At 38.5% G+C, this 26,554-nt stretch overlaps 1 protein-coding gene across 1 annotated transcript in view; it reads right to left on the bottom strand.

Moving 5' to 3' along the window:
- Positions 1-631: 631 nt before the first annotated feature.
- The window catches only part of LANCL3 (LanC like family member 3), a 102,660-nt gene continuing 76,737 nt past the window's right edge, over positions 632-26,554 (bottom strand). The window contains exons 3-5 of the mRNA XM_072818268.1: positions 23,790-23,987; positions 16,787-16,994; positions 632-9,748 (exon numbers count right to left, since the gene is read on the bottom strand). Of these exons, the coding sequence (XP_072674369.1) occupies positions 9,589-9,748; positions 16,787-16,994; positions 23,790-23,987 (566 nt within the window). The 3' untranslated portion in view covers positions 632-9,588. The remainder of the gene's footprint in view (positions 9,749-16,786; positions 16,995-23,789; positions 23,988-26,554) is intronic.

The raw sequence follows: 26,554 nt of genomic DNA on the forward strand, positions 1-26,554 counted from the left end.
ACTGCCTACATAATCTATTCCTCTGTAACCGTGACTAGCTTTGCACAGGGTGAAGACCAGGACCTAATAAGGAAACGGCTTTCTAGCCCAAGGCATACCTCTGCTTGCTAGTGTGCCAGCCCCCAGCGCTAACGTAATTCCTTTTCTGAACCTGTGACAACCTTGTGAACGTCAGGATGGGCGCAGCCCACCCTTGTCCCTCAGAGTTTGAGCAAGTCGCTAAATCTCTCTAAAACTCGGGTCCTAACCCGTTCCATAAGGGATTAGACCTTAATAATCCAAGGTCCCTTTCCGTGCAGAAATTAGGTGAATCCATCATTCGTAAGGCATAGCTGTCATTTTTCTATTTGGGAAAATGATGTCAACACAAATAGAATATGAAGGTTCAGAAGAAATCAAGACAGAAATTGTAGAGGGAGAGAACACGAAGGGCTGTTTTTCTTCATTCTAGTGTGGCATGGGAAAATCTATTTACAAGGGCTAAGGGGAGGGTTCAGCCGACAGCTGAGAGGTAGCCCATTCTCTGAAAGGATTACTAATGTCTATTTATAGAACCCAGCAGGCCACCATGTCCTGGATCAAGATACACATACTGTCACAAATACAGACTAAGCAGCAACACTCCACAGAATATTTGTGTAATATTTTATTTGACAGTCTTAAGCTTTAAAGGAAAAATTAATTTGTAGCTTAGAATTATTACAGCGCACTCAATATTTAGCATGGGACTTTATTTTAAGGCAAAGGATTATCACAGGTTTCATACTGTTGACTGTACATAAATATGGGGGAGGATAAGCCAATAAATAACATTGCTTTAAACACTATAGAGTCCAGTTTATGATGAATTATATTTTCTACAGTACAAAACTAATACAGAAAACACATTTGGAAAGATCACAGTGTTTAGAACATTGTAACAGCAGTTTTTCAAACAGTAAGGTGCATCTCTAAGCTTCTGACTCAATCTTGCTTCTAAGAAGATTGCATTATACCATGCAGCGGCTGTGAGAACCACGGCCCGCCCCATATGAAGGGGAGGCAACATCAACTGACTATAGCACTTCCCCCTCCAGGAACAACTACAACCAAAGCTAAAATCTCATGAGCATTTGCAAGTTGATCCTTCTCAGTGTGCACACCAGCTAACTTGCCCCCAGTGACCGCGTCTTTATGTATTTTCGCTTACCATTTTGTCCTTGAGAATAATGTATACATTCAAGCCAAAGATTGCTCTTTCCCTGTAATACCTAAATGGATTTTGACTGAAGATCAATTTAATGTCACATATTACATTATACTTTTTTCCTAGGACTGAAATACTCATTTTTTAAAATATTATGTACATAATAATAGACTTATAGAAAGTGGTTTTTTTGGTATAATAATATCTAACATACCAGAATACTTGAGAATTTGGTTTCATTATAAAATACAGTACTACAACATTTTGTGATATAGTAAAATATCTGACAGAATGTTCTGCTCTAAATTTAGACCTAACTGCTAACGATATGTCTTTGAACGTGCCTCAAAATACCCCTAAAGAAATACAATAATATGCAAGAGGTCATAGAACTTGTTTTTGGCAAAAAAGGCATTTTTGAAGAAGCCTCTCATTTTGTTTGCAAGACTTTCAAAATTTTAGTTATATACAACAGATAACTGGTGTTGGATTGAATGCTAGTGGAAATTAGAAGTTTAAAGTAATAACAACTTACGTCTATTATTTGGTGTATTTTTAAAAAATTTATGTTAACTCTGCATTTGTGCTGAGGCAAGTGTATTGCAAAGAGTACAATTTTATTAATAATTTATTGATCAGTTCCTCAAAGTTTAATATTACTTTAAATCATAGTATTCATTTCTAGATACAATTAGGAATAAGCAGTTATATTCTATCAACAGATTATTCTTTTGTATCCCCTAAAATAATAAGGAATTGCAGTTTACTAGAGAATGTGAAGTATACCATTAAGAGGGTGAGCTTTTTTTCTCCAATGATACAATCATATTTCTGTTAAGTATCATGAATTGTGCAAAAAATCTTTTTTGGTGAAGTAAATTCTATTCACTTGGTAAATGCACATTCCAAAACATGTGGTGCTTGACAATTCCCCTTATATGGCTTTGCAAAGTGTTTCCTTAATAATTGAATTCTACAAAATCCATTTTAAAAATGTTTGTTAATTTAGCGCCATTAAATCCATGAGATTAAAATTCAGACTGCCTTTCCAAGGACAGCTCCACTAGATGTTCAAAGTTGGGAAAGCTGTTAACCTTTTTTAGAGAAGGAGCTTCCCTTCGTTATCAGATTCTAAAACCAAACTCTTGTGTTTCAAATGTTCCATTTCTACTCCTGGAGAGTCTACATAAAACTGGCTTTGCATTTTCAAGAGCAAAGGGATTCTGCTGCTAGTCTTCAGAAGACATTTCTAATATTGAAATACTAAAGTCCTAAAAAAACAGAGATAAAATTGATCATTAAAATCAGTCTTCTTATTTGAATACATCCACATTATGAGAACTACTGCAGTCAACTTGGACAAAATTCAGTGACCGAAGTTGATAATTGATAATTGCCACTTAAGCATGGAGAGCAAAACAAAACTGGGGGGAGGGGTGGCATCAGAGGTCCCCACTAAAACAAAGGCAAAAAGGTAATTTGCTGAAGATTGACAGCAGTTACGTATCATTTATAGCTTTTTTAAACTGATTGCTAACATCTACTTTACACACTTTACAAAAACAGTACACACTGATGCATGTAAATTAACACCACACACAAAATATAAAAAGAAAGCAACAGCAGGATAGTATTACTCTACTTAGGAGACTGTATTCTGTGTTTACACATTTACACAGTCAGATGTTTCTCCTTTCATCTTTTTAGAGTGCTCATAATTTCTGAAAGTGGGAGAGGAAGGTGGGTATTTGGGTACTTTCTGAAGATCCACACCCATGTGCAAGACATTAAAGCCATCTGCTGGTTTCAATTTAGTAGGTGGTTCTAGAACACAAAAATGTATCTTGGCTCTAGGGTGGTTCTGAATAGAAAGAATAAGTAGAGATAGGCTCCAAGAAGAGTGGAGAAGGAGGGAAAGATACAAAGTTTTTCTTATGTAGAGACACTTGCGGCAATTTTCGGAATTCTTGTTCCGGAAAGTGTAGTAAAGAATGACCTCAGGTCTCTGTGAGGACAAGATAATTAATAGGGATTAATACTCTAGGACAGAATTGTTGTTCTGATATCTTTATTGGGCCGGGGTGTGGGAAAGAGTATTAAAACTCTTCTTGTAGAAAAAACAAATGTTATAAGTATAACATAAACATAGCACGCCAGACTAACCGTGTTTTTATAGTGGCAGCTGGGCAACAGCAACAATTAGGAGGTTGAACCTTACAGACACAACTCAACATCTGCAAACAGGTTCTTTATCCAAGAGGATTTTCTCAGATATGTTAATACACTACATACATCTCCAAAAGGGGGCAAAAGAGCAGAACTCGCCTACCTTATGTAATCACAGAATCTATTTTTCCCCAGGGCAGCTCTTGGTACTAGTGTTCGGAATTTGGGGAAACACCACTGTACAAAAGAATATGCAGTGTTTTGTTTCCATTTTATCTAATAATAACAAAAACATACATAAGCTGTAGGAAGACCTTAACAATACTGTGAAATAGCAGTACAGTGCCAGCCCTGCACTGTTCAATACAGTAGCCAACCCACATGTGGCTCTTGAGCGCCTGAAATGTGGCGAGTCTGACTTGCGATGTGCAGTAAGTGTAAAATATACACCAGATTTGAGACTCAGTACAAAAAAAGGTTAAACATCTCATTAGTAATTGTATATTGATTACATGTTGAGGCGATCATCCTTGGGATACACTGAGTTAAATCCAATAATTACAATTAATTTCATTTTTTTTTAACTCTTGTAATGTGGTGACTAGAAAAATCTAAAATTACACGTGACTCACGTTTGCGGCTTTGTTTGTAAAACTCACATCTGCTAGCTTCTACAACTGGCTACTACTAATGGCTCTAACCTGGCAGAAGTTTTCACGAAAATGAATACTTAGGATAGACAAGTGGAAGTGTTAACGAGGGCCCTCATTAATTATGTACTAATTTATTAGAGGGCAGTGAACACACAATGCAGACCCATTCATTAATCAGTGTATGCTTGCATATATCTATTTACCACTTGGATATATCTAAGAGCTGTTGGGTTTTTTTTTTAGATTTTATTTTACATATTTGAGAGGGAGAGAGAGAGCGAGAGAGAGAGCATACAAGCAGGGGGAGGGGCAGAGGGAGAGGGAGAAGCAGACTCCCTGCTCAGTAGGGAGCCCCAATACTGGCTAGATTCCAGGACCCCTGGGATGTCACCTGAGCCGAAGGCAGACACTTAACCAACTGAGCCACTCTGGCACCAGAGCTGTTGGGTTTTACATCATATGTGATACTGACTTTCCCTAAGTCAATCTCTAACTCTCTCTCTCCATCTCTCTCCCCACCCCACACCACCCTACACACACTTTCTTACAGGGGAGACTAAGAAAAACCAAAGAGGAAACCAACAGGAAGTGCTCACAAACTGTTTTCAGTCCTCCACACTCAAGCCTCACCTCGTGTATCTTTTCTCCCTGTCTCCCTTCTTCCTCGATATTGTTCAGGGAGGAGAAAGTCAAGAAAAGGAAGGAGAGCTTGCTCTTTTAGCCATACTACTCACCAATACACCCCTCCAAAAAATAAAATATGATTTGGTTTTTGTGCTAAATGATTTTTCAAATTCAGTTCAGAGGTGAAAGAAGATGCAGGAATTTCTGCAGATAAGGGACTTTGCCACTTGTGGAAGAGTCTAGGTGGAAATGACAAGGTTCCATATTTGAAGGGAATTTTAAAAAATATTTTTTAACTCTAAAGGCATCAGCCATCAGGCCTCAATTCATTAGCACTTTCAATTAAAGAAACAAGGAGAGAGGGCACACCTGGTAGATTTATGATAATGTAGGAGGCTCCGATATGTAATGTAGCATCAACTTTGGTATTTTTCACAACAGTACAAATAAAATGACCAGGTTTCTTTAGGCAGGAGAAGCAGGATAAATGCAGCTGCCATTCTGTTCCCTGTATAGCTGTCCTTGGGGTGAGCTGTCTTGGACCTGTCACCTGACAACACAATGGGCCCAACTCCTGCTGTGGCTGACCTTGGGGTCAGCGCTTCTGTCCAGAGGGGAGTCTGGCCTTATTAAGCCTAGAGCTATTAGCTATGAACTAACATGGATGGAAGAGATAAGGAGAAATCCTGCCCTCCCAGGCAAAAGGAGGTCACATGATTAAGCACACAGGAAAAAAAATAAACATCAGAATGTACTATTTAAAGACCAAAGGGAGGACAAGAAGTTGCTGAATCATGGGGAGGTTGGTAGGGGTGGGGGTGGAGATCAGAAGACCCAGGAAGCAATAAAACCCACAAGTAAGATGAGGGGTTCTTAGCAGCATGAAGAGTGCATGGGCAACTCACACTTAGATGCTGAGCTCCAGAAAGCTTTTCCCACCCGCCCCTTTGGCTGCCTTTTCATTTGCTTTCCTGGCCAAGTTTATGCCAAGAGAACATGGCCTTGGCAAATCTGAGGCTGGTCATTGAGATATTAATTTGGGACAGTGTTGAATAAACAACCCAGATCCCCCAAGGAAGGCCTTATATGTAATCGAGAATGTATTTCTATTGCTGCATGTCACACAGTTCTGAGGCCTGAATTCTACTGCAGACCAAACTCTACCAAAAATACTTTATTTCCCAGTTCATTTTTGCCCTGCAGAGCTAGCCTGCCAGCTCCTTTTCTCACATTACTGGCACTATAAATCCTTTGTTTGCAGCAAGCAAAATAAATATTTGCATGAAAAGGAGCTCCGAGCCAAACCAGCCTATTCCTATTTATTAAGCCCCAGAACCTTCTGAGGCCCAAATACTATGGCCAGGATTGGTTCTAGAATATAAAAAACACACACTTCATTTTCGCCCATCTAGTGATCCAGACCCCAAACACTGCATCCACATAGGGAGATTCCACCTGGCTGAAATGCTTATTTGAGGTCAAACCTGAGCACAGTTTTCTATGCACATAGTAGATACTTAAAATACATGTTCCCTTTAAAACATATAAAGGACCTGCATATGACAAAACTCTCTTCTACCCATTGACAACCCTCATGACAATCCTGTGAGGTGGAGCGGGCTCTTTGTATCACTAATGTTTTTCCTTTTATTCATGTGTTTCCTGATCATGGTTATAAATCACAAGCTTACATTAGTTGCACTGAAATTATTGAGATTTACTCTCTATGGAAAAGGAAACAATTTGAGTACTACCTTGATTAAAATCTTAGTGTGTCAAAGAAAGTTAAAGTTCTGTATTGCCATGGAAGAATGCTAACTTAAAATGAACCAACAAAATGATTCAAATTATCAGAAAGTAAATACTATTATTTTAATCATGTAGTTGGTTACTTGAAGAACCACAGGGGTGTATATGCTGAAAACTCTGTCAAATCTCAGTTATTAGGATACAGATGGAGAGAAAAGTATGTGTAGAAGAGAAGGTATGTAATTGTGTTAATGAAACAAATTTGCCGAGTTGTAATATTCTCCAAAACTTCCCATTCTTAAAGTATATTGCAGACTCTCCATTGTGGAGAGATTCTTTCAATCTAACCACAATTCCACTGTTACCCTTGGGGTTTGTAAGTGTTCATGCACACATAGTAACTAACATTAGAGTTATACTAGTGGTAGTGAAAATGCCCTTGTGGCCGTCACGGGGCAACCTGCCTAAGCACCTACTCCATAAAGGATGGTACTGCTTAGCAGGGAACAAATTGATTAGATAGGAAGTGACATGCCATGCTTTATACAGTAATATGTAGGGGTCTTTTCCCCACTTCTTGGAAAAAACAAGATAGAAGAGGATCTTCCTAAAGCTACAATTCTACTCTTTCAGGAAAATGGAAACTTACAACATGTTGACATGCTAAACAAGCTTACCCTTGTTTCCAATTTACCAAGGTGTCAGTTCATAAAGACACACTCAAGCATGGCCTTTGCTTGGATTCGACACAGGAAAAGGTTGCCTTTTCATAAGGGTCAGCACAATGTCATAGTTACCCTACTAGACCTTAAAAGGGTGGGCGAGCATGAATGAGTCCAGTTTTTCTGAAGTTCTTAGAAATAAAACTGATATGTTAAACTAGATTATCACTTCTTAGTGCTCTAGGTTTTAGGTTTCCAGAATGAATGGTGGAAGGATCAACAAACAAACAAAAGGTACCTTCCAGGGGTACTTTTGTTCACTGCTGTACCTGGATTCTAGTCTAGAATACTAAGTAAATGTACTTGTGAAGTGAAACCCTGGATTTGAATCTTCATTCTGCCCCTTCCTAGCTGTGAGACTTTGGAACAATTATGTAAGTCACCTTGAAGGGTTGTTGGATGATGAAAAAAAGCATGTATTCCATAAAGCCCTGTATATTGGATGCTTATTACCTTCAGCCTATAGAGGCCAAAGGAAATGAATCTAAAACCAGATGCTGAAAAGCAGGGACCACTGTCATTTCAAAAGAAGACTACTCCATAGAAGGCATTTCGCCTTAAGGCTTTCTGAGAAGGCCTAGACTATTCATGGAAGAACTTCTAGAACCCAACTTTGGGAGTCATCCGAAACCTTTTATGTGGTGTTGCTCCAACCTGAGTATTTTCAAAGATGAACAACTGAGGCCAAGTGTATATATTTATATCTGAGGATGTGAAAATGAAACAATAAACAAAAAAGGTGCATGCTTTTCAAAATCATTTTGTCCTAGCTTGTTCTGATGAGTGCAAACATAAAGTCAAAAAAATATACAAAGGTACTTCTTACCCTTTTCAGCCACAGATTCTTTGAGAATCTTATGAATGCTAGAGAACCTCTTCCCAGAGAAATGAGTGTGCATACATGCACACACATGCCAGGTCACACACACACACACACACATTTTAGGGAACAGAGTATTCCCAACTCCTCCCAGTTTATCTATAAATCAAGAAGTTAGGAACTACGAACTTAATAAGTGTTTGGGTTTACATGGAGATAGATGTAGATGTAGAATATATATGTATATATATGTATATATTCTACATCTATCACATATATACAAATATTTAATGACTATTTCAATAATTCTTATATCTTGTATGGTACGCAAGTCCCTCCTCACTCTGATATATGAAATTGCCAGTGACCCCTTTATGTGTTTACAACAGGGTAGAATTTAATATGGCAACTTGGCTCAGTGGGTATTGTAGAGAGTTTCTAGTGGAACCTGTGTCTTGGAGTGTAAGGTGAGCAGCCAAGGAGTTCACTCATCTCTTAATCTAACAGCATAAACTTTACCAATGTTCTTTTCACTATCTCCAGGTCCCTTTCTCAGCCAGGGTCTGCCTGTCCCAGGGGACACGGTGTTCCATCAAAGGTAGAAACAACATATCTTTGTAGTAGCTACCCTGATCTTTGAGATGAATGATTTTTACCATGAGTGTATTTTACAGTTCATCTAATAGCTCCATAGGGATTACATAAGCATTTCAATATAAATTAACAATAGAGAATACATAGCTCACACTTCAAATTGAGAAAAACATTGGACAGCAATACTTGCTACAGTATTTGCTAGCCTATGAATTTTACTTTTCTAACTGAGCTTTAGGAAAGAAAAAGGAGCCAGGAAAAGAGATGTAAGGCCTAAAGAAATTCAGAATTTCAGGATTTCAACTAAGTTATGATATGTTTTGGAGTGCGTGGCTACTCAGCAGGTAGAGTGTATGGCTGTTGATCTTGGGGTTGTGAGTTTGAGCCGCATGTTGGGCGTAGAGATTACTTAAAAATGAAAATTGTTTAAAAAAAAGGTTATGATATGTTTCCTTTAAAGTGCCCAGGGTAATGATAAAATAGAGATCCATTATGCAAATTTCTCCATTCAGTAAAAACCATAAATTTCAATAAGTAAAGACAGAGGACAACCAAGAGTTTCCTTTTTTGTCCTTTCAGCAACCTGACATTTCATCCCTCCCAGCAATTTTCAGCTGGGCAATCACTTTAGTTTTTGACTGTGTTTATTTCTGAATTTAGGGGTGGAGGGCACCCACAGATGGTCAGATTCTCTTTCCAGTTGCAAGGGTACTGGCATTTTATCAACAGAGTCCACATTTCAGTTTTGTTTTATATGCCATAACTGAAAAACGTATTATTTCTCTTTCCCTTTTTCCTCTGAGCTCTAGTTTCACAATAATTCCCTGAAATTTTAAATCTCTCTGGTTTTTGGAAGAGTTGTGGTGTTTTTATTCTGCAGGTTCTCAAACTGTTCTCCCTGAAGTCTGGTATCATGTTGCCTTCCTGCCTTCTCCCTCCCTTCCTTCCTTCGGGCGGCAATGTTAAGGCTCATGGTTGTGATACCATTGGATGTGGCTTATGTGGAAACTGCCTCGGGTAGGCTCGGGAAATCTCAGGGACTTTCTGCAGGGCCACAGTGAGAGAGGGAACCTTCTAGACAAAGACACTGAAGAGAGGGAATTCGGCTTGATTGGGCTGCAGCAGATCGATCAGAAAGCACACCGTCCCGGAGAAGCCTTCATACAAGCTGTATATACTTTCAAGGACTCGAGAACCGGCCTTGAATTCCTCTGTAAATAAAAACTCAGCAAACCTAAGAAGAAGAAAAAGAAAAAAAAAATATGAGCAGTTTTAACATGACTGTTTCCATATTATTGGCCTAGAATTGCTTATTTCTCCTCTCTGCTAAGTTAAAGTTCTAGCACCAATTTCTTTGCAAAACTGTACAATATTTTAAGAAAGCCTTTTTCTCTGTTAAAAGGAGGATCTGTTACATAATTGTGTATGTTTCACAACAAATTATGTTGACAAGCAAGTTCAACTATTGTCAGAGTTTGCAAAGCAGTTTGGTATTTTCTGTGGCTTTCATTCCTTCTGTCATCCGATAATTAAAACTAAAAAGAGACAGATAAATAACCATATTTTTATGTATTTTGAATAGAAGCAAGCTGATGTATGACTGTTCCTTTCGAAGAGTAAATATGCTATGTTTCTGCAGCCATATCATTTCTGAGCTAGGTTTCATTTATATGTGACAGAGAGCAGAGACTGTGAAAATAAATGGGCAAGATTTTATACAATCTGTGCTTTGGGCAAACAAAGGAATAAGATGAATGGGAAAAGGCAAACAGCATTTTATAATCATGACAACAAATAGAAAATTCAGCTACAAGATAGATTATTTTTAGGACATCTGCCTTAAAAATAAATCACTAGTCTCTGGATTCTCTAAAGATCCTTTTTCTTCTACCTTATTTGCCACAAATCCTATTCAAATTATTTATGATGAATAACATTTGTAGTAGTTTACAGCTTTGAAAGTGCTGTGACCTGTGTTATCTCTTTACGAACCTCCTCTTTTACTTTCTGTCAAAAACACAAATAATCACCAATTCAGAAGCTGGAACTCACAGGTTGGTAAGGCCTGAGAGCTGATACTGCCATAAATTTAGATTATTGGTACTGTGTGTGTGTGTGGGGGGGGGTTCCTATGAAGAGTAATTACTTATTTGATCTTTTTAGGGCTCTTGGAATTATCAATAGTAGCTTAAAATAAGTCAGCAGGAAACATATTGCAATTCTGTTCAGCACCATTTTTCTATCAACTGTTTCCCTGAATATGCAACAATTTTTCAATGGAGTTCAAAATTTTAAACAGTAGAATGATGATGCCCCTTAAGAGTTAATTCAAAACTTTTAATTATGCAATGAAACTTCAAAGTATAGCTTCAAGGAGACAGAACCTTTACAGTGCAATGGATCACTTCGCAGTCTGGACTTCTTCCAGAAAAAAAGTCTTCAAATATAGAAAATAAAATACACAGGATTCCCAAGGAAATTAATTATATCAAGGCACAGCAAAAGTTTTCAAACCAAATTTATGAAGTAATAATATATGGATTTTTTATTAACACATTAAAGAACAATATATAATGGGTCTAATAACTGCAGACATTTCTAAGTAGTGATGAGAGTCAAATATATTTCATTAACATCTATAACAAGAGTTGTATCTATGACTTCTACTGGCAAGAGTCACAGCTACTGCTAATTCTCCTGTGGCTTATTACTTATGTTCCAAATTGGAGGTAATGCTCCATCTCAGTTTGAGATAATACTTTTCTCAAGTAAATTCACAAACCCTAGATTAAGAAGCCCTGGTAGAGCAGAAAGAGGAAGGGATCTGGAGCTGAGATACCCAACTCTGATAATTTCATGTTAGATGACCTTTGGCAAATTTCTTAATCTGATTTTAAAATGGTGAAGTTGCAAAATTGGGTCAGATTACCTGTAAAAATTAAAGATATCATATATTAGGCTCTGAGCATATGGCAAGCATTTGATATAGGGCAAATATCATTTTTCACATAAACATAGTGAAAATGTTTGTAAAACAGAGACTACCATTCCACGATACTTTAAAAGAAACCCACAGTTAATTTTGCTTTCTCCTCTGGACCTTTCTTTCCCCCTAATCTTTGACTTATTTAGCACATTACTGAAATTATAGTCTATATAATATTTAGTATCCTCCATTTTTTTGCCTAAAAATAAAATAAACATTTTTGTGCTTTTCAAAATGATTTCTAAATAAATATATAGCAATTTATAAGAGTACCAGCAATGTATGAGAGTAGTGGTTTCATTGTGTTCTGACCCATATAGTGTGTTAGCACATTAAAGTAAAAATGATTGCTCCCAAAATCTATCCACTGATGTCAAATTCAAACTAACAAATTCATTCTTCTAAAAACTTCTGTCAAAATGGAAGTCAGATGGTAATTCTAGAGCTAAAAAGAGTACAGATACTGAGGACATTACATATCAAAACCTATTGATTATGACAAAAATTGAACTCCGGAAAATTCATTCATCTGAGAATTTTATTATTATTTTTACTATTATTATAAGAATGATGTAAGATATTCTAATGAAACATTTTTTAACTGTAGGAAATAACAAAAGAAAGGAAAACTAGAAAATCAAAATAAAGGCAGAAAGTTATGAATTAATAAGCAAAAGAAACACAAAAAGAATCAATAAACAAAGCCAAAAGCTAGTTCCTTGAAAGAATGACATAGACAAAATTCTGGTGTCTGGCCAAAAAGGAAAAAAAAAAAGCATTAGGAAAGTAAAAGGGCATATAATCACAGACATGGGAAATTTAGAATATCATGGAACTATACTGTTAAAAGCTTTACATCAAACATTTGAAAATCCATATGAACTAAATGCTTTTATAGAACATATTCACTACCAAAATTAATTCAAGAAGAGGTAGAAACCCGGAATAATTAATGATGGAAGAAACTGAAAGCATTATCAACTATTTTTCTGCAACTATAATTTTCAACCAATGACCAAGTAATGTTTATTACAGGAAGGTACATATTGTTTGACATTACGTTTGAGGACCCATCAAAATTAGGGAAGATTCCCCAGTTTGGGCCATAGCATAGTTAACTTTGAATTATAATGAAGTGGAAATTTCAGTACACTAAGGCAATGAAATGCAATGCCCCCAAAATATTCAGATATTAGCTGCACGTTTTCAGGCTCTACCTGGAAGTGAAAAATGGAAGCTGCCTGAAGGGCCCTGGACTCCAGAACCTCATAGATAAGACTCTGTAAACTAGGACTGGTCTGCCAAAAAAATATAGTGGTTGTTCTGGCACTTTTTACTAGGCTTTCTAGGGCATGACAATCTCTGATGAAACCTGTTACGAAGGTGGTATCGCATTAGTCTAAATAGAATCCAAAATGACTTTCCTTTGTAGAGAAATGTAGATTTGGGAAGTAAAGGGTCAGGCTGCAGCCAAACAGATTAGGGAGCCATGAATCAAACTACATTAACAGAATTCCTGAACAGTGAAGCTTCAAACGGAGGATGGGCATATGTTAGTGTTTTTCCTTCAGTGCCTATGGGCAAATATCATAAAGGGTCTTTTATGTTTCTTAACACTGAATATTAGCTAAATTGGCTTGGGAAGACTTTTCTGAGAAAATAGCTTTAGAGTGAAGGTCTGAATGAAGTCAGAGGGCTGGGAGATATATATAGAAAGTGAGCATTACAGATAGGGGGGATACCAAAATTTCAAAGACTGTGAGGCAGGTTGTACCTGGCACCTTAAAAGAATCAAAAGGAAGCCATTGTGGTAGAAAGAACTAGGTGGAAAAGAGTAGAGGATGATCTCACAGAGGTAATGGTAGGCAAGATCCTATAGCGCCTTTTGTTCAGAGCACAGACCTTGGCTTTTACTCTGAGTCATACGGGAAGCCACTGGATTATCTTGAACAGAGGAGTGTCATAATCCGACATGATACACAGTGTAAGAAGCACATTTCAAAGGTCAGGGTGAAGCAAAGAAGTATTTCAATAAAATCAGCATTACTATGGCTCATAATAATGGACATTTTTATGGAGATTCTGAACCAAGCAAGGAGGGAGAGGGGGAGGGAGAGGATATAAAAGAGGAAGGAAGTAACAAAATTATAATTATTTGCAAACATATGTGTCTATTTAGAAAATCCAATGGACTCTAATGAAAATCTAATAGAGACAGTAACAGAGTTCAGAAGGGTAGCCAGATATATCATTATAGCTATCAAAATAGTTTATAAGATACAATGCAGATGTATATGAAAGAAGTGCATGTTAGATTGCTAAATTGCAATAATATGCACATCTTAAAAAGCTTTCATAAATACCAGTAATAAATGGCCTGAAAATATAGTGCAGATTCTACTCACAAACCTGGAAACATAAAATGCCTAGGAATAAAATTAACAAGAAACATGCAAGACCTTCTTTGTAAGATCAAAACCTTACCAAATGACATTTCTGAAAACTTAAATAAAGGGAAAATATATCATGTTCCTGTATAGAAAAACAACATTCTAGGGATGTTAATGCTCACTAAACTATAAATTTCTTGAAATTCCAATCAAATTGCTGCAGGATTTTTTTTAATCTGAAAATTGATTCTAAAATATAATTGGAAAGATAAATAAGAGAAAATAGCTAAGAAAAACTAGAAAAATGAATAATAAAATATGGCAAGTCCAGAAACAAACATGCATATTAATTGTTTATGATAAATTTGGCATTTCAAATCATTGGGGTAACTGGTCAATAGATACTACTGGAAAGTTTTGTTTCGTCATTAAAAAACACAAAGATAGATATCCAGATAGCACTGTTTTCAAAAGTTCTATTTTTTTAAAGATTGTATTTATTTATTCACAGAGACAGGCAGAGACACAGGCAAAGGGAGAAGCAGGCTCCCTGCAGGGAGCCCCATGTGGGACTCCATCCCAGGACCCCAGGATCATGACCTGAGCCAAAGGCAGACCCTCAACCACTGAGCCACCCAGGTGCCCCTAAAAAAGTAAATTCTAGATTAGTCAAAGATTTGAAAGTTAAGATAGCTTTTAAATGGGTGAAGGAGGTATAAATTTATTTTTTTAGGTTAAAATAAAATCACAAAGGTACTAAAAGACAATGTAAATTAATATTTTTATAATCTTGGAGCGGGAAAGGTATTTTTAAGCATAACACAAAATCCAGAAATCTTGAAAGTTTGACAAGAAAAACACTTAAAACTTTGGTCTGGCGGGTAGCCTGGGTGGCTCAGGGGTTTAGCACCGCCTTCAGCCCAGGGTGTGATCCTGGAGACCCGGGATCAAGTCCCATGTCAGGCTCCCTGCATGGAGCCTGTTTCTCCCTCTGCCTGTGTCTCTGCCTCTCTCTCTCTCTCTGTCTCTCTCTCTGTCTCTCATGAATAAATAAATAAAATCTTAAAAAAAACACTTTGGTCTGGCAAAAGACTACTAGCTAAATTGAAAGACAAATGGCAAAGTAGGAAAACATTTACAGCATATATTGTAACAAAGAGTTACAATTCTCAAGACAAGCACCACATTAGGATTAAAAATGGGCAAAAGATAAAGACAGGCTAGAAATACCCATGGGTCTAATGACTTCAATTCTAAAATTTCTGTGACAAGAATGCTTGCATGAGGGCATAGAAAGTATGTACTGGATATCTGGGACAATTTTTCTTGTTATTCGTAAAGACCACATAGGTATCAAGTATCCATTACTTAAAGACTAGTGAAATTAATCATGGTACATCTATAATGAATAACTATATAGCCATTTTAACAATGAGATAGATCTATACAAACTGAAATGAAGGTTGTCCCTTAAAAACTGTTCATTTAAAATTACAAGCTGTTAATGGCATGTATGATACTGTTATATATATATAATAGTAGGATCTTATTTATGTGCATGTATATATATATGTATATATACACACAGTTATATATACACAGATATATGAACGTGCATCTATGCATAGAGAAATGTCTGGAATGACAGAACTCTAATTTTTAGTAATAATAATAATGAACACTTACATTGCAGTAATTATGTGTCAGACACTGTTCTAAATGATAGATGAAGACATTGTGCTAAGTGAAATAAGCCGTTAACAACAAAAAAAAAACACATACTGCATGATAATACTCATATGAGGTATCTACAATAGCCAAACTCATAGAGGCTGGGAATAGAATAGTGGTAGCCAGGCACTGGGGACAGAAGGGAAAATGGAAAGTTGTCAATCAATAGGTATAAAGTTTCAGCTATGCAAGGTGAATGAGTTCTAGAAATCTGCTGTACAACACTGTGCCTACAGCTAACAATATGGTATCATACACTTAAAAATATGTTAAGAGGGGGACACCTGGGTGGCACAGTCTGTAAGCATCTGACTCTTGGTTTTGGCTCAGGTCATGATCTCGGGGTTGTGGGATCAAGCCCAACATCGGGCTCCATGCTCAGTGTGGAGTCTGCTTGAGATTCTCCCTCTCCCTCTGCCCCTCCTGCTTGTGCTCTCTCTCTCTAAAATAAATGAGTAAATCTTTAAAGAAAACATGTAAAGAGGACAGATGTCATGTGAAACATTCTTACCAAAATAAAAGATAATCTCGAACTCCAATAAAAAATATATACAAAAAAATTAATAGGAAAATCAGAATGTATGATTAATATAATAACAATAAATCACACTCAACACTAAAAAATTTAAAAATAAAAATAAAAGACAATCTCAATTATACATACCTTTGGCCCAGCAATTCTACTTCTAGGTCTTTATCTTTCAGATATACCCATACATGTGCAAAATGGTACATGTGCAAGGTTATTCATGATAGCATTATTCATAATGCAAAATACTGGCAAAAATGCACATATCCTTTTACATGGGACCTAGTAACTAAACTCTGGTTCATTTATAGAATGTAAAACTATGCAACAATAAAAATGAGTTGCTTATGTGCTGATTTAGGGTAATCATTAAGAGAGCAAGGTGCTACACCACTTGTATAAAAAAAGAGGGATGAAACTTTATATATAGTACATTCGCTTGTATATATACACAGAGTATCTCCAAGTTAACTAAGAAACTGTGAACCCTGATCGTCACCTGAGAAGAGAACCCAATTGCTAGAGTACACAGCTGATGTATGTCTTTTTTCACTTTTCCAGCTATGTGACTCTTACCTGTTCAGAACATGAATTTGATTAACGTTTAGAAAAAAATACATGCAAAGATCAGCTGACCTTTGGGCTCGGTAGATGTATTTAGAGTTTCCCGTGAGCCGGTAGAGCAGCAGGAAAACATAGGCACTGCCAGCTACACCGTGGCAAATCCCTGGTCCTTTCTTTAGCAGACCTTTTTGCCATGTCAGTTCCCCACACCGGATACATGTGTCAAGGTACTGTGGTTTTTTGGAAACCAGATAAGCTTTGGCAAACAGATAGGCAATTCCTGTGGAAACATCAAAGACATCACTGACCCCTGCAGAAAGAGCAACAAGTATAGAGTGATATAATCCATAATTCACAAATGGGTTAATATTTAATGGTGCATGCTCTGGTAAGCCTTATGCATATCTGGCTATTTGAAATGACTACGTGTTTATACAGTCTGCCCATTCCCCAACGGAGGTTCCGAATTTGTAATGTTAAAGTGCTTATACCAATACACCTTTTCTTAAGGCAAAACTGGGAGTCCTTCCAGAAACAACAAGGATCCCAGAGGACCTGGCCAAGATTTCTACTCCAGCTGTGAAGTGAGTCCTTCCCTACTCGATTGTTCCAAAGGAAGACATTTGCCTTCAAAACTCCTCCACAGAGGCAATCTCCATTACACAGGCAAGAACAGAAACAAGAGAAGCGACAGCTATTAATAAAAACAATTTCCCCCAAGTTCCAGGGGCTCCCATTCTGGGAGGAGATTAGTAACACAAGATCCTTCTTCTGCATTGTCTCCACCTCTCTCCTAAAGTGGGGAAGACTGGAATTTAGTAGGTATCTCGACTACCTCATTCATCAGAGTTATCTGTGCCTTTCATTATCTTTTGACCAGGCTATTTTACAACTCTGGGGGGACAGAAAGTACCTTGTGAACAACTGATAGTAATGCAAATAATTCCTATTCCTAGAAAACCACATTCTGTCTGGTAGAGGTTGATTTCCCTCAGCCTTTGTGGAAGCAGCCAGTTTTGCTTTTTTTTTTTTTTTTAAAGATTTTATTTATTTATTCATGAGAGACACACAGAGAGAGAGAGAGAGAGAGAGGCAGAGACACAGGTAGAGGGAGAAGCAGGCTCCATGCAGGGAGCCTGACATGGGACTTGATCCTGGGTCTCCAGGATCACGCACTGGGCTGAAGGCAGCGCTAAACCGCTGAGCCACCCAGGCTGCCCAGTTTTGCATTTTTTAAGCAAATCTTTGTCAGCATTCCTAATGGCCCATAAACATGTCAGCTCCTAGGATTTTCCTCTGAAACTAGTTGTAATACCTTTCTGGTTCCCTCGTTAATTAATGAGCTAAGTAAAATTGTTGACATATGTTTATTTTATATTTGTATGAGTTATGATTTTATTCTTTTAGAATTCATCCTCTAACACTTCCTATGATTAATACATAACAACAGACTCTCCTCAACCAAGGCTTTCCAGTCAACTACTGACAATGGTTGCCTACAGCACACTGTCCTTCCGTTCTAGGAACAAAGTATCTCCCACAAGCTAAAAGATGATTTTAAAAGAATTGAACTTATTACACATTGATTCATTCATGTATCCATACATTTGTAAGTGGTCATTGATTACTGTATACATAGCCCTAGGCAGGGCTTGCTTCATGGGCACGTGACCTGTACAGTCTTCAAGGGCCTCCAGAAGGACCTCATGCTGGGTTTGATACTCTGCTGTTACCATCTTGAAATGAATGATCCATTTCTTAAAGAAGGCTGCATTTTCACCTTGTGCTGGGCCCCCCAAATGATGTAGCCAGCCTTGGCCTTGGGTTATACAAAACAGATGCTAAACAAAATTTTTTTTTTTAAACAAAATTTTTGACCTTCAGGAAGTACTGTCTAGAAAGAGAGAGAAAAATTTGTCCATGTGACTAATACATAATAGGACATGTAGTTCATGATGCTGTTGGAACATAAAATGAATGATGCTGTCAATAACACTAGAGGGATCAAAAAAGTGGAAGTTCCCTAAGGGAGAGAGTTGGGCGAGGCCTAGAAGTAGGGCTTTCTTCAGGACTTTGTAGGATGCATAGGAAACTCTAGGCCCAACATGAGTTAGAGACAGCATTTCTAGGCATCAAGATCAATAAGGGCAAAGATTTGGAGGCAGGACAAACAATCCACATGAAGACCACAGGTATAGTGTTCTAACCAACAGGACAGGGAGATAGAAAGTTAGATTGGGTTCATGTTATGGATGGTTTTACAAGTCCAGTTAGGCAGCATAGACTGTGTTCTGTGGGCCATAGGGAATCAGTGGAAGGGATTTTGTTGTGGATTGGTTGGTTTTTATTTTTAATGGTGTGATTAGTATTATAGACACAATGTCCCACAGTGGTGTCAAGAGAGTACAATGGGGTAGCTATGAGCTGATCATGTTGGCAGGAAGATGGCAGAGAGGTTAATAAAAGTCTCAGAAGAGGGGTACCTGAGTGGTTCAGTGGTTGAGTGTCTGGCTTTGGCTCAAATCATGATCCAGGGGTCCTGGGATCGAGTCTTGCACCAGGCTCCCCAGTGGGAGCCTGCTTCTCCCTCTGCCTATGTCTCTGCCTCTGTATGTCTCTCATGAATACATAAATTAAACCTTAAAAAAAGGGTTCAAAGGATTTGGTGGTTGTTTAAGTATCAACTGAGCATCTACTATATACCAGGTACAGCAATAGGTGCTAAGGTTTTAAAAAGTCTCTCCCTTCATGGTGTTTACAACCTAACTGGAGGCATTAATTAGGTTACATGAGGGAAATAGAGCTGTCATGGAAGCACACAGGAAGGCTCCTGACCCACACCTAGAGGCAGGAAAGGCCTACTAGGGGAGTGACACTATCTAGCCTGACTACCAAAGATGAGGAAGAAATAGCCAAGTGAACTGGGAGCCCTTGGTGCTCTGCTGGATTGCTTTTACCTTACAGGCAGGTGCTACATCTCCCAGTTGCTATGAGTTGGCTGCTAAGAAAGCTCATGGCTCCCTCTTCTTGGGACATTTGCACTCAGCCAAATGAGAGGAGATTTCAGCCAGTGACTGGCTGACACAGGGATCCCAAAAGTCAGCTCCGTGCCTCAAGATGGACCAACTCTGTGGTGTAATCTATGCCTCTCAGCTCTACTCAGAAGCCAGGTGAAGCTGGCCTCCAGGGAGACACAAAAAGCCCTTTGTGTCTCAGCTCCTACTCTGTTCTGCTGACATCTCCTCCATTACCTACTTGAAGCTTTTCACTTCAGTAAAACCAAACCACCTGCAGTTCCCCTTCCTCCACTCTGGTTCCAAGCCTCTGAGTGACTTTTCTTGGCACAATCTTCCCAACTTTCTTGGCCGGGCCAACTCACCTCAGGTATTACTGCCTTCCAGGAAGCCTTTCCTAAGGCTGGAGGGGCACCCGGAAGCCCTCTTCTGAGTCCTCATCATTCCCTTTACAAACCTTAGCACTTACAGGATATCATATTAAAATTGTGTTTCTGTGTCTGCCTTCCCTAGGATCGTGCAAACTACCCATGGACGGGAACTCTATCTTGCTCATTTTTGCTCCCCTAGTCTATGGCATGGTGTTTGACATGGCAAAGGCTCCACAAACATCTGCTGACTTTATAATGTCTCATTTCTCACCCCAGCACAGGCTGACACAGAAGCAGAGATGAGATGTGGAAGCAGGAAGGGGTGATATGGTCCACTTACTGTGCCAGGTCATTAGCCAAAGGCAGCTTAATACCTATTGATCCTATGGTTTGGCCAGAGCAGAGGGTCTCTTCCTGCAGCCTGGATCACAGAACAGTACATGGAAGGGACCTTGAAAGACTTCTAAACCTGTTGTCTTCTAACCTGACCTACTGAAATCCACAATAAGGCTGCTTAATCTAAAAGAAAGGAATGTTGGATTTCTTTGCTTTTGATAAGAACCGTGTCATTTTTGTCACCGGAACACTAATTATCGTGCACCGATAAGAAACTTAAGTTAGCAACAATATATGTGTTTACCAAACACAACTGGAGGGAAAATTGTTACTTAAGAAATATGGTTTAAAAAGCTAAACCTGCGAAAGCACACAATCTAGCAGAGCCTCACAATAGCTAGACTTGGCACGCATAGTTTTAACATACTGGAGCAATCACCATGCAGTTCTCTTCTGCAGTCTGTAATTTCACTGAGGCATGCATTGTACGGTACACAACAAAGCTTAGTGACCAACGACACCTGCACCGGACAAGCCCTCGTTCTCTATTCAAAGTCATATACCCAGGAGCCCTTGAGAAAGGATTTTAAAAAACAGCCACACCTGTGTTTCACACAGAGGAAAGGAAATGCACTGTCAGTGTTACCACAGTAATGATGTAACATAATGCAATCTAGAGTTTATTTTAGACACGGCATTTGTTTTAATGATTTTGTAAATGACTCTCATCCTGTATTTCAGAAACATTAAGGTTATGAAGAGGTCATATGCATCTGCCTGCTATACTTCATTGCATTTAGTGAGAAAAACTATATGCCACACTGCCTATTTCTAAATGTGGGTGCCTGCAGATCTCTTGGGACATATCCCTAGGGAAGGGAAAGGATCCACAGGATAAAGGGGATCTGTGGTGATAAAAAGACTGACTTTCATTGCTCCATCTCAACATACTCATTTCACAGATGAAGAAACAAAGCCATGAAAGGCACAAAGCAGTTTTCTCAAGGTCATTTAGTGGTTAGTGTTGGAGCTACAATTAGAACCCAAAGTTATTAACTTCGAGGCCAGAACTATTTCTACACTGCCTGAAAGATAACTACGGCTGTCTGTCACCTACAGAGGTGTGCTAAAGGACAGTCAATAGGAAGCAATTATAGGGAGAGATAAGGTATCCTTGATGAAGGTCCACATTTGGATTATCTCTGGCGGGTTTTTATTCACAGAATCAGTCTGCTGCCCCAAACCATCTGCTCTGTTCACAAATCCATTCTCAAAAAATATTTTCCTCAAACAAGTGAAAATGATTTTTCTAAGTCATCTTTTTTTAGAATTTTGGGAGAGTTTACTGTTGCCGACTTGATGGTCTTTAACCTGTACTTATCAGATTTATAATCACTCTTATGCTGTATTTAGCATATCTCATATAAAAGGAAGACTAGTACCCTTGAGGTGGGAGTGCAGGTTGGCATAAATAATAGGCCCTATTTGGTTCTTTGTTCATTTGTGAATTGGTTTATTTTTGGTAGTTCAGGGACTACATGGGTTAAATGATTTTGCTCTGCAACCTATGTTTAATCTTACCAAGGTAGAGAACATGAATGAGATACGAGGACAAATAAAGTCCCCAAGGTGATAAATCCTATGTTATACTGTTATGGTACATGGTTTACACAAGGAATGTGATGTACAAAGAGGATGGAAAAATTGCCCTGCAAGACACCCCCATTAATTAACTGACGGAGTCACTCAGTTTAATGGATTATCTTCCCATCCTTTGCAAGGCTTTTAGTAGCACATTGAGTCCCTTTAAAACACTCTGTACTTAACTTGGGATACCTCCAAAATTCAAGGATTCTGGGGTGCTTGGGGGATATACAGTGACTATCAATGAAAATGATTAAAGGGAAATGGGATTTGGGAGTGCTGAGCGTAACATGAAGAGCTATCATTTCCAGAGTGGTAAATAACTTGTTTTTCTCCAAAAAGTTCAAAGCAAGAAGAAATGGGCTCAAATTATCACCAGCAGGAATTAGGTTGGACACAATGCCCTGGCACTGGTACAAGCACACACAGGAGCCTTTGAAGTCCCTTCCTTGGGTAAAATGTGGCAGGCAGAGAAAATATGGCCAATGAGCTAAAATGTATGTTATTCTTCAACTCAAACTGTACCAAAGAAAAACTGAAATTGCAGCTGGATTATAGAACATTAATTAGATAAGGAGGGGAAAGGAAGTAATGAAAATCAGGTCGCAAACTAAAGAAGAATCAAATATATTTTAAAGCTCTGCTCATGGCACTGAAGCATAGCCTTGAAAATTAAATCCACTCCTAATCCAAAATTTTTGTTATTTTGGTATTTTATCTCTCTCCCCTGGCCAATCAACTGAAATTAATTGATTTATTTGAATTTAGCTTCTTTCAAATTGCTCCTTCTCAGAAGGCCTAATTAACAGTGTGATGGGATTTAAAAAAAAAAAGAAAGAAAGAAAGAAAGAAAGAAAGAAAGAAAGAAAGAAAGAAAGAAAGAAAGGAAGGAAGGAAAAAAATGATGGAGTCTGATAGAGTTTCTAGGCTCAATTCCAGAGAGTACACTGCAGATGTCTTCTCAGTTCTCTAGACTTTTTATTAGGTGATGATGGAAATCCTCATTTGAAGAAGAATTATGTAATAGTGCATCTCAAACCTTAATGTGCATATAAATCACGTGGGAATCTTGTTAACTGATTCTGATTCAGTGCTTCTGGGGTAGGGCCTGATATTCTGCACTTCTAACCAGCTCCCATACAGCCCATGCCACTTGTCCAGGGACCATATTTTGAATTACCAGCCTCCAGACCTACATTGTTCGATGCAGCCACTGAGCACTTGCCCTGTGGCTAATCTGAACTGAGATGGGGTATTAACATAAAATATACACTGGCTTTCAAAGACTCTACTATGAAAAACATGTGAAACAGCTCAGGTTTTAAATTGGTTGCATGTTGAAATAATACTTGGGGCATGCTGGGTTATAAAAAATATATTATTAAGATTCATTTTACCTGTTTCTGTTTACATTTTTAGTGGGGCTACTAAAAACTTGATTTTATATGTGGCTTATATTTTATTGGACAGTGCTAGTTTAATTTATATACAAATAGATATAGGTCATATATTTTTAAAACTACAGGATCATTTCTGAAGATCCTTTGCAGATCAAGACTTTTTTTTAGCTTTGACAAGTTTCATCTTGACTTTTGTATCTCATAAAGTAATGACATAAGGTGAAAAATACTCTCACTCCTCAGAAAAGACACCTCTCTTTGGCTAAGCCCAGTGAAAGGCAATGTTTTCAGATAATAATGTGGGTGAGACCTGGGGCGCCATGGCACCAGTGCACCAGCTCGTTCTCTCTCTCGATGGCCTCGCCGAGCTCAGGTGGCCAGTTGCAGTTCTGTTCCTGCTCCATGAGGAAGTCCACACTCTGCCATACCAGCTCCTGATCTGAGGGCTTGAGGTGCTCATGGTAAGAAAGAAGCATCTGGAGAATGGACGACAGGCCGTGAGCTGCTCCTATATCAACAAAGCATAATTAGTTCACACGATTGGAAGGACAGCTCATTTAATTTAGTGAAAAAACAATCATAGTATAAAAAATGAATGGCAATATTACTTGAAAGCAGACACAGAAATATGATAATAAAGTTGCCCAAGATCTAGACTTCTGGGGGACATATGTTAGAACAGGGATCAGTAAACTACGGCCTGTGGGTCAAATCTGACTCACTGCCTGTTTTTTGCAAATAGAGTTTTAGTGAAATAGAGCCACATTCATTTAAGTGTTGTCCATAGCTGCTACAGCTATAGCTATAGACAGCAGCTTTTGTGCTACAATGGCTGAGCTGTATTTGTGACAAAGACCTTATAGCCCACAAAGCCTAAAATATTTATTATCTATCCCTTTATGGAAAAAAAATTAGCGACAACCCCTGTTTTAGGCAAAGATTTTTTTGACTTTGTAATTTATCAATAGCTTTTACTGTTCTAGGTACTGAAGATAGACGAATGAACAAACTAAATCCTTTCTTCTCTAAAGTTAAACACTAATAATTGGTATTAATTCCTTAATCTTGCACAGTTAGCACTGTGTACTGGGCATTGTCTACACCTTGAGGATACACAGATGCATGTGACTTCGTTTATGCTCTTGAAGACCTCCCCATCCAGTATAGTGAGAAAGTCAGACTTGTAAATAAATAATCAGAATATGAAACGATAAATGCTATTATTGGAGATGTGTACCAGCAGCTAAAAGAGAACCAAGGAAGGAGTGCAAGAAGTGCTGGAGGTTCAAAACAGGTAGTATCATCTGAGCAAAGTCTTCCTAGGTATTGTGTTCCAGCATAGGGTACTGTACTAACAAAGGCCTAAGCCTGCTTTTGGAGAAGGAGCTAGCTTAACAAAGGTAAAAAAAAAGTCAGCCTAGCCCTCTAGAAGTTTTCACTCATTCCTAATGAGTAGAGAAAGTTGACTGGTGGGTGGTGCTGGGGTCAAGATATTCTGAAAACGTCTCCTTTAAACTCAACTCCATAACGGTTAAGCTTTATCTTTGCACTCAGGCCACCCAGAAATGGCCTTACAGTTTTATTCAGTCAAAAAGGATTCTTCTGGGGTGCCTGGGTAGCTCAGTTGACTAAGTGTCCGACTCTCGGTTTCGGCTCAGGTCGTGATCTCAGGGTCCTGAGATCAAGCCCTGAGATGGGCTCTGCATTCAGCAGGGAGTCTGCCTGAGATTTTCTCTCCCCTCTCCCACTGCCCCTCCCCCCACTCGCCCTCACTGTCTCTCTCAAATAAATAAAATCTTTTAAAAACCAATTCTTCCTAAAATTTAGTCATAACACTTGAAGTTACCTTTCTTTCACTGGATTTTAATTTGTTAGGTAAAAAAGCTTTCCAGGAAAATATTTATGCAGTAGATAGCAATCTGGTTTGTGCTATACATGCAAATGTCTAGAATGTTAATTTCTCTAAGAAGATGGAAAAAAATGAAAGGAATACTTCTCTTAAGGAACTCTAGCAGACACTGCCCATGCCCTGCCCATCACCTCGCCCACACTCACCATTCTGGTGCACCTCTCCTTCTACCTTCTACCTCAAGCATCTCTCATTCTGCTTGAGGCTTTCTCTAGCCACAGGGATATGCCCAGCCCACAGGTGCAGGACTAAAGTCCTTGGGAATTAACAGGTCTGGGAGCAGCCCTTGACCCATGAAGCAAGGAGCTGATGGATGAATATCCCAGCTACCTCACCATTTGGGTGGGACAATTGAGGCATGTTCTAGATGGTCTTCAGGGTCCCCAGTGGAACCAAGCCTCAGCTATCCACAGTTGCTCACTATTACATCCTCTATTAACCTTTTTATCTACTCTGTCTCACTTCCTCATTCCTCTATCAACACTTTCTAGGACCATCTCCCAAATACACCATTTATACTCAAGTCTTTGTCTCAAGGTCTGATTCTAGAGAAATTCAGATAGGAACTTAAAGATTCCTTGAGAAATCTCTCAGAGAACTACTAGTCTATAAGCTCACTGCTGAAGTTGGGTACCTTCATTATGTACAGGCTCTTGGTAAATTTCTAGGGATCACAAAGGTAAGTGAGCAAAAGCCCTCATCCTGATGGTGCACAAAGCCTGCTGACGTGGCTGGACAGGCAAGCCACTAATTACAATGTGACATGATAAGGGCTCCAATAAAAGTATGGCAAGGTGACCTGACACTAACCAATTTTGCTTTAGGGTAAAACCTGAAAGATGTGAATGTTTCTCCAGAGAGGATTCAATAAACTCTTTTTCCAAAAACACAAAGTTTCTCAGTAGCTCTGATGCTGTTTGATCAGTCTTGAAGTCTAGGTGTACATATTACAGATAGTTGAAGGGACTAAGGGAGGCCAGGCATTCTAGGCAAGAGGAACGGGCACAAAGATTTTGAAGACATGAGAGCACTTTGCTTGTAGGACATTATACAGGACAGAGTCAGAAAAGGGAGAGAGAGAAAGCTTGAGTTTGGAGAAGGGAGCAGGTGATCTCCAAAGGGCCTTGCATGACTCATGCTTGGGAGTTTGGGGAGCTACTGAAAGA

The sequence above is a fragment of the Canis lupus genome, chromosome X, assembly GCF_048164855.1.
Source record: "Canis lupus baileyi chromosome X, mCanLup2.hap1, whole genome shotgun sequence".
NCBI classification, from domain to species: domain Eukaryota; kingdom Metazoa; phylum Chordata; class Mammalia; order Carnivora; family Canidae; genus Canis; species Canis lupus.